This window comes from Glycine soja, chromosome 7, assembly GCF_004193775.1.
Source record: "Glycine soja cultivar W05 chromosome 7, ASM419377v2, whole genome shotgun sequence".
Classification (NCBI taxonomy): domain Eukaryota; kingdom Viridiplantae; phylum Streptophyta; class Magnoliopsida; order Fabales; family Fabaceae; genus Glycine; species Glycine soja.
Window position 1 is genome coordinate 3,037,940 of NC_041008.1, and position 15,409 is coordinate 3,053,348.

The 15,409-nt window shown below is 33.0% G+C and overlaps 3 protein-coding genes and 1 pseudogene across 7 annotated transcripts; 2 read left to right on the forward strand and 2 right to left on the reverse strand.

Annotated features, from left to right (window-relative positions):
- Positions 1–344: 344 nt before the first annotated feature.
- On the forward strand, positions 345–2,582 carry LOC114418159 (annotated as a pseudogene).
- A 315-nt stretch (positions 2,583–2,897) lies between these two features.
- Positions 2,898–3,332, reverse strand: LOC114419290 (RING-H2 finger protein ATL52-like). Its single transcript, XM_028384936.1, has one exon. It carries the CDS (start codon positions 3,330–3,332, stop codon positions 2,898–2,900), a length of 435 nt encoding a protein of 144 aa, XP_028240737.1.
- Positions 3,333–5,608: 2,276 nt separating this feature from the next.
- On the reverse strand, positions 5,609–5,992 carry LOC114419291 (RING-H2 finger protein ATL81-like). The gene has a single exon (XM_028384937.1). The coding sequence runs from the start codon at positions 5,990–5,992 to the stop codon at positions 5,609–5,611; it is 384 nt and encodes a 127-aa protein (XP_028240738.1).
- A 3,840-nt stretch (positions 5,993–9,832) lies between these two features.
- On the forward strand, positions 9,833–15,409 carry LOC114418160 (disease resistance protein RML1A-like). 5 transcript variants are annotated; one of them, XM_028383370.1, is made up of 6 exons: positions 9,833–10,042; positions 10,282–10,380; positions 10,503–11,167; positions 11,826–12,924; positions 13,009–13,320; positions 14,043–15,409. In XM_028383370.1, exons 3-6 carry the CDS (start codon positions 10,575–10,577, stop codon positions 15,309–15,311), a joined length of 3,273 nt encoding a protein of 1,090 aa, XP_028239171.1. In that variant the 5' UTR covers positions 9,833–10,042; positions 10,282–10,380; positions 10,503–10,574; the 3' UTR covers positions 15,312–15,409. The 5 variants fall into 5 exon arrangements, with proteins under 5 accessions (XP_028239171.1, XP_028239168.1, XP_028239169.1 ...); XM_028383367.1 differs by having other exon boundaries at positions 9,833–10,380; XM_028383368.1 differs by having other exon boundaries at positions 10,147–11,167.

Below are 15,409 nucleotides of genomic sequence, written 5' to 3' on the forward strand. Positions count from 1 at the left end.
AAAATCTTGTGCTGAGAAAAAGGAACCAATTCAGTGAACTGAACATATTTGAGGTATGGGGGCTGCCATTGCCATTTTAACATTTGCTTCCTCTTCCTCTCAGACTTCTCCCTCGTGCCACCCCTACTACCTCCGTCCAGAGCCGCCGTGCCACGCCTCCGCTGCGCGCCACCACCGGCGTCGTCCAGCGCGTGCATCCCATGTGAAACCTGGTCAAGTCATCCATAGCAAATCATATTGCTATTAATAGTGATCCAAAAAAAATAGAAACCCCTTCAAAATTGGCATAGAAGTAGAAGCATTCTTTTTCCTTGACATGATTGATTGAACAATGATGTGTGAGTTTTTGTAAATTTTTTAATAATATCTTTGATTTATATGAACCAAAAAAAATATTCCACCTCTCTCTCATTTACACAATGACCTTGGTCGTGCACGACCGGGGTCAATGTAGAAATTCTTAAATTTCCATTATACTGTTGATAAATTATTAATAATAGTGTTATCGAATTTCTGTGAGGCAAACACAACAACACAAGACACCGACGAAAGGGTCTCATTCTCATAGTTCGAACCAACATTAGTTTTCTGTTCGGCAGTAGAAAGACTCTCGCTGGTACTTCTTTGCCGTTGTTATTTGCAAATTTTTTAGTTTTTAGCAAACGGGTACGTCGTTGTTTGAATTGAGCAATTTGTTCAGAGAGGGGGAAAAGAAAATCGAGGTTTGGTTTTTATTTGCACTCCCAGTTTCGAAAAATTGTGTCTTTAACTTTAAATAGGGTTGGTTTGTTATTTGTGTTAGAGCTTCTGAGGGAGAATAAAAGGATGCTAGACAAGTCCATTAGAGAGATAGAAAGGGAAAGACTAGGCTTGCAGAATCAAAAGAAGTTGATTGTCGAGATTAAGAAGAACGCCAAACAAGCACAAATGGTATCATTTTATTTTATTTGGCTTTCTTAAGTTGTTTATGTGTGAGGAGAAGTTTGTTCTTTTAAGGATTGTGATTTTGTGTAGTGGGGTGGGTGGTGTTAAGAATTAAGTTTATTTGATCAGGTATATGGATTTTGGTTATGGTTGATAGTTGAAATAGTACTTTGGAGTTGGGTTGAATTTGGCAGGGGGCAGTGAGAATGATGGCCAAGGATCTCATCAGGACTCGCCATCAGATTGAAAAGTTTTACAAGCTCAAATCGCAACTTTAGGGTGTTTCTTTGAGATTTCAGGTTTGTTTTTGCGCATTTTCCTTGCTCAATCAGCTCTGCAGATAAGTTAAAGATTATGTGTTTAGCATTGTACTACTGTGGTGCATATACCTTTGACATTCTGAGTTGAATGGGAAATAATAATTAACGAAGGTTCAGAAGAAGAGAAGAATAACATGGCCTTGGTTCATACTACAGTAGTATGCATACTGTAGCAGCCTTGTTTTGTGTCTTTCATTTTCATTTAATTTAACCTACCTTAGATGGTTAGGGTATGTTTCAAATTAGGGATTTTATTCAATACAAGGTTATCAATGGTGGATGGCAAAAAGGCCCTGCCTTATAAACATGTCATTGTGGCTTATGGCACTGCTATAGTGGGCCTCCCTTCACAAATTGCCTATGGCAGAGGGGTCGAAAAATGTCACGTTATAGTGTTTTGGCAATTGGCAGTGCTATAATTGTTATTTAACAACATTGATCCTATATGAAGGGATTTTGAAATCTTAAAGGTTTTCATCTATATTAAATTGAGATTTTATAGTGTGTATGAGTAATTGCATTATAGCGTTTAAAATTGATTCTAAGTTGAATTTCAGACACTAAAATCCACTCAAGCAATGGGGGAGGCTACGAAAGGAATTACTAAAGCAATGGGTCAAATGAATAGGTGGACCGCGGATGAATTTGCCTTCTGTACAGAGGATGATGCAAGAGTTTGAAAGGCAGAATGACAAGATGAACTCGTGTCTGAGGTAATGGGAGATGCCATTGATGATGCTTTGGAAGGTGGTGAAGAGGAGGAAGAGACAGAAGAGCTTGTGAATCAGTTTCTTGATGAGATTGGAATTGACATCAACTCTGAGGTAATTTATCATTCTTGTTATCAGAAAAGAGCTAATTATATATTAACAAATTTGTTGTTCCCCCAGGTGGAGAAGAAGTAAAAATAATAATGACAATGATGATACATATTTCTTTTGTTAAATATGCAGCTTGTGAATGCACCTGCCACAACCTCTGTCAGCGCACCAGCAGCAAAGAACAGGGTTGCTCAAGCTGAATCAACCGCAAATGAAGACAGTGGAATATATGATGATCTACAGGCTAGGTTAAATAACTTGAGAAAAATGTGATGAGTCTGAGGAGAAGGTCTTCAACGAACCATGAAAATAATGATTGTATATGAAATTAGGATGTGTTCTAGTCTGATTTGTTTATCAGGTCTGAAGCTAACATATATATGTAAAGAGTAATGCTAAATATTACAAATTGAATTTCAACAACTTTTAAACTGTGGATCTCATCTTTGCAATTGATTACCGCTCTTGCAACTTATCAAAAGTTTGATTTTGTATTAATAATATTATTCATATGAAATCCTTTGCGTTATACAGAACTATTCAAATGTATACACTAATGCTGAATACTTCAGGGATTAGTTTTGCACAAACATTTCAATGCAAAACTAGTCCATGAATTGTTTACCACTTCACCCCAACAATTTTTAATGGGGTTAACAAAATGATCCTAGAAGAAATAAATACCAGAACATAAATGAACTCATGGTAGGAAGGAAGTTTAAAATCTTATCATTCACAGAACGTACATGTGAAGAAAAGGAGGAAAGTTTTGAATTTGAGTAGTAGCTATTTCAATGGTATGGATGTAATGATCCAGGATAATCCTATCAATTCAGGAGTTAACAATGACCATGATCATACGATCATTTTCTTCCAAAGCCACTCTGCTATTTGGTGAATTCACTTTGTCAATCTGAGTGCGGCACAGTGGACAGCCAGAATGAGAGCCAAGCCACTTATCAATGCAAGAGGTGTGGAAGATGTGCCTGCAAGTGTGAAGCTTCCTTACACTTTCCTCTTCTTCAAAACTTGTCAAGCAGATAACACATTCAGTCTGGTTTGTGCCTTCTGCAGCCTTGTAATGGAAGGTAATTGAATGAGACTCTAAACTCATGCAAGGAGAGAACTTATCATCAAAAGATAAGCCTGCTGGAGGAAGGGATCGCGTGTGATTGGTATTAATGCACCATCCGAGCATGGTGAGAGTGAAAAATGTGAAAGAAATTACCAGTGTTCCAGTTATGAGAAGCCAAGGATAGAGTTCCATTCCTCTTATGGAATGGATTTTTCAGAAGCATTAGCAGAAATGGTGAAATTTGTATTTAAGTTGTTGTTACAGTGGAGTAGAGCCGTGTCTTGATATGGTTGACGATAACAATGAGCAAGCACAACAACAACCATTTCGGTCTCAACAATGCTGGAGCACACAAAAAGACAACTTGTAAAGGGATACGTACATACTTTGGAATGAATAAAACAAGCGTTTTTTTATTGTTCTTTGGGTGAAATGAGTAGAACTAGCTAGCATTTTGTGATGGATGAGCATAAACTAGTTTTGTTGTTTCAAGTAAGAAAACATTTGATCCTCCTTTGTTGAGTGCTGATGAAGGATCTTGTGGCGGCTTCGGCCCAGGAATCTTTGGGCGTTGAAAGGGCTTCTGTATAAATTGGTGGCGTCTAACGAATGTTTAGAAGGAAAGATTGCTTATTATATGCCAATGAATTCATGAGGTAAAAATATTAAATATTTTAAGCAACAGCTTCGATAGGAACTAATGAATGAAGTAGATGCACAATGGTATTATCCATTCGACGTGACATGAAAACATTAAGGCAATGTTTGGTTAAGTAACTTAATTAAGTATTTCTTGAATAAGTTTTAAACAACTTATGAACATATCATAAGTTATTATCATAACTTCTCTCAACCATACTCTAAATATGATCATATTTGGTTTTAGTTATTAAAGAAATGGTTTTAAATTTTATAACTTTTAGACGACTTAAATATGCTTTATATTTATTTATGGTAACAGTGTGTTGTTTTAGTCATTGTAATTTTGAGTTTTAAATCCTTGTAATATTTATTGTGACATGCTGCTTACGTGACTGTCAAGGTTAAATCAAGTAAAATAAAAAAAAATTATTTGAAAGTATTAAAAATAAAAACAAGTTTTATATTTTAGGTAATTATGTCATATATAAAAAATCTATTAATTTTATTGAAGATTAATCTTAACTAAAAAATTTGGTTGAATATCATTAGAAGAGTCTTTTTTTTTTCTAACTACCTTTCTTTTACATTCAAGACTTTGCTTAAACAATCTAAGTCCAAATATGTTTGTAAAAGTTATTATATTTTACACAAACTAAAATAATCCTCTAAATAATAAAAAATATTTTTTTTATTTATATTTTATTTTTTTACGTAAATATAAAAACTATTTTTTACGTAAACAAAAAATAACAAAAAAAGTTTAAAAAATTATTCTATAAATATTTAAATTATTTTCATAAGATCTAATCTTTATTAAAGGAAACTAATTATATTATATCCAATCAATTATCAATTTTATTATAGTTGGTTATGCGATTTTTTATAATATACTGTCGTTCCTTAAACAATAAACAACATATTGTCGTTAGGTATAAATTTAATACTTTATAATACGTAATCAACTGTTAATGTATTTCATTTAAGTAAACAAAAAATAAAAAGAGAAATTTAAAAAAAATGTTATATTATTCTATAAGTATTTAACATATTGTTACAATGATAAAATTACCGTGGCGTACAAAATTACTGAGATTCTATGAATATATATTAGTGTGAAAAAGAATTCGATTTTTAGCTTAATATAGCTGGATTTCAAAATAAGAGTATTAAACAGATATTCATTATCATTGCAAAATAAAAGATGAATTACAATCCTATTTAAAATTGAATATAGCTGAATTTCCAACCATAAAAAGGCATTTCTGCTTATAATTCAGGAAATTAAACTAAATATAGCTGAATTTGCAGCAATGATCCTAAGCAGAAATCCCATTCGTTCCTTTACTATGCTTCCCCTCAAGGTGGATTGTATATATTTTATACAATTCTAACATGAAGCTAAATTCTTCAAAGTTTGTACAAGGAAGTGCTCTGACTTGTTGCAATGTATAGGTCAATGGAACAATCCCATTGTTGACTTTTCTGAGATAAAATGTCTATCGATCTCAATTTTCAATCATGATGTACTGGATTCTTGGTAATACTGATGGCAGCTTGGTTGTCTGCAAACATCCTTGTAGTTCTTTGTTTAATAGCTCTAAGTTCTCCTAGTAGTCTTTGCAGCCACATAGCTTCACAAATGCCTAGAGCTTAGAGCTCGGTATTCTAATTTCACACTGCTCCTAGAAACCACGAATTGTTTCTTGCTCCACCAAGTCAGAAGATTTCCCCATACGTATGAACAATAGCCACTAATGGGCATTCTGTCAGTTAATTCTCCAACTCAACTTGTGTCAGTGTAAATGATCCAGGATATTCATATCATTTCAGGAGTTAACAATGACCTTGATTATACGATCATTTTCATCCAAAGCCACTCTACTATTTGGTGAATTCACTTGGTCAATGCAAGAGGTGTGGAAGATGTGCCTGCAAGTGTGAGGCTTCCTTACACTTTCCTCTTCTTCAAAACTTGTCAAGCAGATAACACATTCAGTCTGGTTTGTGCCTTCTGCAGCCTTGTAATGGAAGGTAATTGAATGAGACTCTGAACTCATGCAAGGAGAGAACTTATTATCAAAAGATAAGCCTGCTGGAGGAAGGGATCGCGTGTGATTGGTATTAATGCACCATCCGAGCATGGTGAGAGTGAAAAATGTGAAAGAAATTACCAGTGTTCTAGCTATGAGAAGCCAAGGATAGAGTTCCATTTCCTCTTACGGAATGGATTTTTCAGAAGCATTAGCAGAAATGGTGAAATGTGTATGTAAGTTGTTGTTACATTGGAGTAGAGATGTGTCATGATATGGTTGGCGATAACTATGAGCAAGCGCAACAACAACCATTTCGGTCTCAACCATGGTGAAACACATAAAAAGACATAACTTTTGAAGTGATATATGTTAGGATTTTTTTGAGCTCCCTTCCTATATGAATAGTAAATGTCCAAATGAGAAGGTGCATATATCTCACTTATTTAAGTGGACAAGGATCACATTAGAAAGTAGAAAGTGAGATTCATTTGAGAGGGGTAAAAGTTACAAATCATTGAGAGGAAGGAGAGAAAAATCACTGTGATTTTCAAAGAGTTTTTCAGATTGCAACTACGAATTCGTTCACCGTTGGATCGAGCTGATTTTTGGACAATAGGTTCTACGCGCGTGATACTTTAAATTGTCTGGTTAGATCGAGAAAAAAATATATAGAAAGAGATAGGTATTTCGCATTATTTGCTCTATATTTTGGGGTGTTATCTTCTTGTTTCTATCGAAGTAGTCAGAGGTTTGTTTTGATTTGACTATTTGTAGCACGTTTTAGTGTATTTGTTGAAGATTCTCTTGTATCTTCATTGATTATAGTGAAGTTATTTCTTTGATCTAAACGCCCCGTGATTTTTACCCTTACATTGAGGAATTTTTCACATTAAACAAATTGTGTATTGTTTTTACTTAATTTCTAATTTGCTACTCTATATTTTGTTGGTACTTCTTACATGTTTTTGCAAGTTTTAGAGAATTTATTTTCACTGTTACACATTTATAGAATTTATAATTATAAAATTTATAATTGTGTTAACTTATTTGTTATAGAGTTTATTATTATATTGACTTATTTCTTCATGATAAAATGTATAGAACTGACATTTTGTGAAGGATGAGAATAAATCTGGTTTTGCTCTTTCATGTAAGAAGTCATTTGATATTAACAATGAAGTTATTTATCTTCTCTTGACGCTGATGGACTACTTGTCTATTTCCAGCTATGAAGTTATTTATTAATTTGACTTCTCATTAACGCATTTTGTGTTCCTAATTGGTTTAGAACAACTAAAGACCCTTGAAAGACGACCAAAATTGTTTGTCTTGTGTTGCAGATCGGTTGTCATTTGGCCCGCGTGTACGGCTGCGGATAAGTTATTTATCGAAATAAGTGTCAGATCAAAGGACGATCTACGTCCCTTAAAAATTTCAATGACAACAAACACATTATAAGAATTTATTTATATTTTAAATTAAGCATCGCCTTTCATCCTAACAAATGTATTTTTAACGCAGATTATTCGTCTATAACATTATTTTTCTAATTGCTTTGTTTGCACCATCCTAAATATAATAATATAGGTAATTATATCATTTTGACTTGAAGCATATAAAAAAAACCTCAAGGAAATTTTTTCTTACACATAATATCTTTTAAATCGCTAAACATTCCATTTCTTTTTTGTGATAGAAACTTTGAAGAGCAGAAATCCGTCACAACATTCCTCGCTAAATATTTCATATTTATTCTGTTATGGATTTTGTGATGGACAACTTTTAGAAGGATATAGTTCTATCACAAAATCTCTTGCAAAAGACGTTCAACTTATTTAGTAGCAAAATTTTGATGGATTTTTTTAGAGAGGTAAAATCAGTCACTAATTTCATGACAAAGTAAAATAACTTTTCTTCCATCACAAAATTTTATTATACGTCAAAATGATCGTTGCAAGGAAATATAGCCCGTTACCAAATTTAATTTTCTAATTAATAGTGTTTGTCCCTTCTACATATTGAAACATGTTATTTAATTAATATAGAACATAAAAACTTGATGATAACAAGAAGACCATGATATGAAATAAAGGATTTTTTTTAACTATATAAAACCACTCAACTTATAAATAAGATATACCCCTTCAAAAAATATATAAATAGCATATACATAAAATGTAATCAAGATGATTAATTAGATCGTATGAAAGCAAAGTAATATGATAAATTCATAAATTAAATTATACATATGCACATGAGTAGGATTTGAATTAAATTCGATTTGAAATAAATTCATAATCTATTTTTATATATAAAAAAATGTTTCTAAAGTTTTTCAATTTACTTTTTGTATTTTAAGTCTCACGAGGAGACTTGGTCAGCATGGCGTGACAGGCTACAATACAAGGGTCGATAATATTCTAGAACCCCACAAATTTTTTTTTACAACTAAGAGTTTAGACGAGTCGTTCTATTATATTTTTTTTTTAAGAATAGATGAGTTGTTCTAGAACCCACATTGATCATTGGAAAAATGAAAAAAAAAAGTGATTAAGAAGAGATACTTTACAAAAGTAGTCAATCATATTTACTTTCCATAGAGATCAATTATCAGCAAATAAGTTGATAAATATTTGGTAACTATGACATATATAGTAAAAGAAATAAGAAAAAAATGGAAAAAGACATGTATATTTGGTAGATGGCATAATTAAGTGGACAAAAGAAACCGTAGCTAATATTATTATTCAAATTTTTATAGTCATATATACACATGTAAAAGAATTGTTTATTATTTTTCATTTTAAGTAATATAAATAAATTTTTTTCAATATCAATTTGATATATAAAAAAAAATATTCATACCTTGTGGGAAGTTAGCCATGGTATGTCTTGTGTATTGACATGCTATTGGGATCATTCGAAAAAAAATATGCTGCTGGGAGGTTAACGATAATAAATCTGTAAAGAGGAGTATTTGATATGACTTCCCGTGATTAACAAATCCTTACTATATTTGAATGAAGACTTTCGCTAAAATAAAAAAATACACGAATATTTAATTATTTTAAACATCTATTTCAACATCACTTATTTTTCTCTAAATCGATTTCTTTCTATCATTATAAACCTTATTATATTTATATTTTTTTCTCTTTGTAGATATTAATTATTTTATGGTATTCTTATCTTGTTCTTTAAAATCTATAATATCTGAGCACACATTGAATGTTACTTGCATTTTTTTTTAAACCACTTTATCTGAGAGTTTTGAAAATGAATATATATGTGTCTCTGATATAATGCAGTAAGATGAGTTTTCTTTCTTATTTTAAGTATTATTGATTTTTCAATAAAAAAGGAGCATATTCTAACATATAAATGAGAAAAAAAAAAACCCGTCTTATCGCATTATATTAAATACATATATGTATATTATCAAAATTCTCAAATAAAATGGTTTGAGGAGAAATGCAAGTAACATCCAATTTGTGTGGCTAGAAACATAGATCTCAAACAACAAGAGAATAATACCATAAAAATGGCTCATGTTGATTAATTATTAGCTTTAATTTTTATCCATTGACAAGCTTTACACATACACGTGCTCACTTCTAGATAAACAAGTAATAAAATGTTAGATATTTTGAGTTTAATAAGAAAGATTGATTCAAATCCAGCACATGAAATCAACTTCTTGGAAGCAGTCAATAATTTGTTTTATATATATATAACACAAAATGGTTAGGTATCCTCTTATAAAAAACTGTAAAGCATCTCATCTCATGCATACAAAATGTTTAATTATATATTATAGAGTCAAAGAAATCATATGAATAAGAATACACGATAAGGTGGAAAAGTAAAGTTAGTTAAATTGCTAACAAAATTTCCAATCCGTGTAAAAGAAATTAAAATCATCATATGAATAAGAATATACGGTAAGGTGGAAAAGTATAGTTAAATTGCTAGCAAAATTTCTAAACCCGTGTGTATAAATGTCTCAATCTTTGTGTGGACAGAAGACTAGAGGTGCATGATGGGAGTAGAGTCAACTTTATGTACTCGTCATTTCAACTAGTCTTACATAACCAGCCATCATAAACCATAAACTCTTACACTGAATCCTAAGGCTAAGGATCGAAGCTCTTTCAACTCCTCTGGGACCGAAGGAACTACACAATCTTCATCCAATAGGTTAAATTAAATTAAGGAATCACGTTCCAGGTCAGTAATGAGGTTGTTTAATCCATCTTTACTTTTTAATGCTCTCTTTTTTTTCTTCAACTTTTTTCTTAATTTCACCTCTTTTGTGGTTATCTTGAAATTAGTCATTCAGTTTCTTACAAAGACATGGTGAAACAAAAAAGGTAGACCAAGTAGATGAAATTGCTTGCTAATTGTGTGTGTATATACATACATACATATATATATATATATTATATACTAAAAGACTACCACTATAGTGATCCAAGTGACCCCTTAAAAGCACACAAAGACTATCACAGTTCTTCAAGCGGTTAGGAGTGATTTAAGCAGTATGTGGATGCATTCAGTTGTTTGAGGTTGGAGTCACATAACTCTTTTTTATTCTTATACTTCTACTGGGTTGTCCTACTTTTCTGTACTTATTGAGTTATTCTTAAAACTTTTAAAAAGAAACTGTTTGATATCTTTTCTTTGCTAGATATCTTGTGGCTGATCAGTATTTTGGATAAAGGGGCAGAGACAAAGAAAGGTCCAGAGTATAGTCAATCCAATGCCATATTCTTATTCGTTCCGAGTAGTTTCTCATACAATTATCAAACATGTACTTGTTTGTCTCTTGCTGGCAATAGCAAAGATAGACAATAATAATTCTTCAAATCCAGTGACATGTTTTACTTGTCGTCCCAATGATACCCCTCAGATAAAGTACGATGTCTTTGTTAGCTTTAGCGGCGCTGACATACGACAAGATTTCCTTAGCCATTTGGTTGAGGGTTTTTATCGAAGGCAAATTCATGCGTTTGTAGATTACAAGATTCTCAAAGGGGATCAACTATCTGAAGCACTTCTTGATGCAATTGAAGGATCATTAATTTCATTGATTATATTTTCAGAAAACTATGCTTCTTCGCATTGGTGTTTGTTTGAACTTGTGAAAATTGTTGAGTGTAGAAAAAAAGATGGGCAGATTTTACTACCTATCTTCTACAAAGTGGATCCTTCAAATGTACGATATCAAAAGGGGACTTATGGAGATGCCTTCGCTAAACACGAAGTAAGACATAATTTGACCACTATGCAGACCTGGAGATCTGCTTTGAATGAATCTGCTAATCTATCAGGATTTCATTCATCAACTTTTCGGTAAGTATCCAAATAAATGTTCAATATTTTCTGGCTATATATATATGTGCGTATGTATATTATCAAGTTACTTTGAACTTGCGAAAAGTTAGGTGCGAATGAGAGTGAAAGGAACAAGCCTTGGATTGGTTTAAAATTAGACATTAATATACTAACTTAATTTACTACCAAAAAAATATATTAACTTAATTTCATAGTACTTTATGCGATCTTAATTACTAGAAGTTTCATGCTAGGATAGAGATCATTCATACCATACTTTCTTGGTCGTCCATTCAATTTTGATGGTTAAATTACACCTCAAGCAAACAAATTAAAGTTTATTCAGAATGATTAGTACTTCAACATTTTTACAGGAAAAAGATGGTTGGACAGTCAACATTTGTTTACACCTAGTGAGAGATAGGAAGGATAAATTAAGTAATTAATATGATTGATGGTGTGATATGATAAAAAGAGAAAAATTGAGAGAAATGAAGAGTGTTAATGTATAGGGTGCTTGTATTATTTGGGTGTCCAAATTTCATGACTATTTTTTATATTTTAAAAGATTTCTCTTTATAGTTTTACATTCAAAGTAAAGCCTTTTCAAGTAATTATAACGTGTACTTGATATTTATAGGTTTATACATATTTTCTTTTCTTTTTGGTTGCACAGGGATGAAGCTGAGCTTGTTAAAGAGATAGTTAAATGTGTGTCGTTGAGGTTGAATCATGTGCACCAAGTTAACTCCAAAGGGCTTGTTGGAGTTGGTAAACGAATTGCACATGTAGAATCATTGCTACAATTAGAAGCAACAGATGTTCGTGTTATTGGGATCTGGGGTATGGGAGGTATTGGTAAGACGACCATTGCCCAAGAAGTATATAATAAACTCTGTTTTGAATATGAAGGTTGTTGTTTTTTGGCTAACATAAGAGAAGAGTCGGGAAGACATGGAATTATCTCTTTAAAGAAAAAGCTTTTTTCAACATTATTAGGTGAAGAAGATTTGAAAATTGACACACCTAATGGATTGCCTCAATATGTTGAGAGAAGGCTTCGTCGTATAAAAGTTCTTATCATTCTTGATGATGTCAATGATTCTGAACAACTGGAAATTTTAGCTGGAACACGTGATTGGTTTGGATTAGGTAGCAGAATCATCATAACAACTAGAGATAAGCAGGTACTTGCTAAAGAGTCTGCTAATATATACGAGGTTGAGACATTAAACTTTGATGAATCCTTACGGCTTTTCAATTTGAATGCCTTTAAAGAAGTTCATCTTGAAAGAGAGTACCATGAGCTTTCAAAGAAAGTGGTGAATTATGCACAAGGCATTCCATTAGTTCTTAAAGTTTTGGGTCACCTTCTTCATGGAAAAGAGAAAGAAATTTGGGAAAGCCAACTTGAAAGGCTTAAGAAAGTGCAAAGCAAAAAGGTTCATGATATTATCAAATTGAGCTACAATGATCTTGATCAGGATGAAAAGAAGATATTTTTGGATATTGCATGTTTTTTCGATGGACTGAATCTGAAAGTAAACAAAATAAAAATTTTATTGAAAGATCATGATTATTCAGTGGCTGCGGGATTAGAAAGGTTGAAGGATAAAGCTCTTATTAGTGTTTCTCAAGAAAATATTGTAACCATGCACAACATCATACAAGAAACAGCTTGGCAGATTGCTCGCCAAGAATCCATTGAAGATCCTAGAAGCCAAAGTCGACTATTGGATCCTGATGACGTTTATCTAGTACTAAAATATAACAAGGTAAAAGATAGAATTATATATATGAATTTTGTAGGAAAATAGCTTATAATGATGTTTGAAAATTTTCTACTACTTTCCCTGCAGGGTAACGAGGCTATCAGAAGCATAGTCATCAACTTGTCGGGAATCAAGCAATTGCAATTAAACCCTCAAGTATTTGCTAAGATGAGCAAACTATATTTTCTAGATTTTTATAATAAAGGGTCCTGCAGTTGCCTCCGGGAACAAGGGGGCTTGTATCTTCCCCAAGGGCTTGAATCTTTGTCCAATGAATTGAGATATCTTCGTTGGACCCATTACCCTTTGGAATCTCTGCCTTCAAAGTTTTCAGCTGAAAATCTTGTTGAACTGAACTTGCCCTATAGCCGAGTGAAAAAACTTTGGCAAGCAGTGCCAGTAAGTACTATATCTCTACATTAATTGAGCTTGAATTTAAATTCATCGAATCAAAAGCTTAAATTATTTATTTGGTCTCTACCTTTGTCTTCATTTTAAATTTTAATTAGTCCTTATACCATAAATTTATATTTAGTTCTTATACACATGCACGTTCTAATGTTTTAGTTCTCTTGCTAATCTTAGACAATATTTTCTAACAGTGTAAAATTGTTTAAAAAAAAATAATTCTAGCTGTAATAAACAGCCACAAAAATCTGTTTAAGGACTTCTCCTATAGGAACTATGATACGGGGCCATTTTCGAGTAACGGAGAACTTCATAGAAATTAGAAGGAAAAAGGGAAATAGAAACTAACTTCTGAATTCATTCTTTCTCTAATCTCTAGAGCAGTACAATTGCTGTGCATATAAATATATATAGCAACATGATGCAAATCTCCTAACTAATAATGCATACACCGCAGTAAAACATAACAGATTCCTAACACATCCTAACAAGCTCATTCTAGAACCTATTTCCTATTAGCGTTTCCTTTGAATAAAGGAGACGAATAGCATTTCTTTTGGGCCAGCTAGTAGGAATTGGACCGTAACAAACTAAAATTTAAAATGGGAACAACTAAAAAGAACAAATGTTTAATTCAAACAATCCAAAATTAATTACCCACTTTCATTAGCTCATGCTGAGATGTCTTCATTTGTTTTAATTGCTACATGCAGGATCTTGTGAATATGAGGATCCTTATACTCCATTCATCCACACAACTAAAGGAGCTGCCTGACCTATCAAAGGCCACAAATCTTAAAGTAATGGATCTCCGATTTTGTGTAGGGTTAACTAGTGTACATCCATCAGTTTTCTCTCTCAAAAAGCTTGAGAAATTGTATCTAGGTGGTTGCTTTTCCCTTAGAAGCCTCCGAAGCAATATCCATTTGGACTCTCTTCGTTATCTCTCCCTCTATGGCTGCATGTCACTGAAGTATTTCTCAGTGACCTCAAAGAATATGGTAAGGTTGAATTTAGAACTCACTAGTATCAAACAATTGCCTTCATCTATTGGACTTCAAAGCAAGCTTGAAAAGCTACGTCTAGCATACACTTACATTGAGAACTTACCAACAAGTATCAAGCATCTTACAAAGCTGCGACATCTAGATGTAAGACATTGCAGGGAGCTTCGAACTCTACCGGAGCTTCCCCCGTCACTTGAAACACTAGATGCTCGTGGATGTGTATCATTGGAGACTGTAATGTTCCCTTCTACTGCTGGAGAACAACTGAAGGAAAATAAGAAAAGGGTTGCTTTCTGGAACTGCTTGAAATTGGATGAACATTCTCTCAAGGCTATTGAGCTGAATGCACAAATTAACATGATGAAATTTGCACACCAACATTTGTCCACATTTGGTGATGCCCATCAAGGTACCTATGTGTACCCGGGAAGCAAAGTTCCAGAATGGTTGGTGCATAAGACAATACAGCGTGATTACGTGACTATTGATCTCTCTTTTGTTCTTGCTCCACACTCCTCTGATCACTTGGGCTTCATTTTTGGCTTCGTTGTTCCGGAAGTCCCTAATGAGGGTTTGGTTTTGGAATTTAAGATAAGCACTGGAGGAGAAGGTGAAGGTAGCAATATCAATGTGTACTTAGACAGACCACGTCATGGTATTAAATCGGATCATGTGTATCTAATGTATGACCAAGCATGTTCTCGCTACCTAAATAGTCGTGCCAAACATCATCCAAGGTTGAAGATTAAGGTTACAGTAGCATCGCGAACGCACACATCCAAGTATGTACCATTGCAGTTAAGAGGGTTTGGAGTCAGCACAATCAACACTACACAATACCTCAGTTTTGTTCGTAAAGTAGAATTGGGTGATGGTATTCCAAATGCCCCAAATTTGTTTAGATTTTTTTGGACTTTCTGCCTTGCTGTTTTTTTTGGGACTTCTAGGATTTATTTTAGAAGGTTAGTAGAATAATGAAAGAAATGTTGTTTTTGCATTAAGAAATAATAGAATACAAAGCTACTTGTGATGAGAAGGATATATATTGACAGGAGCTTTTTGACATGGCTACA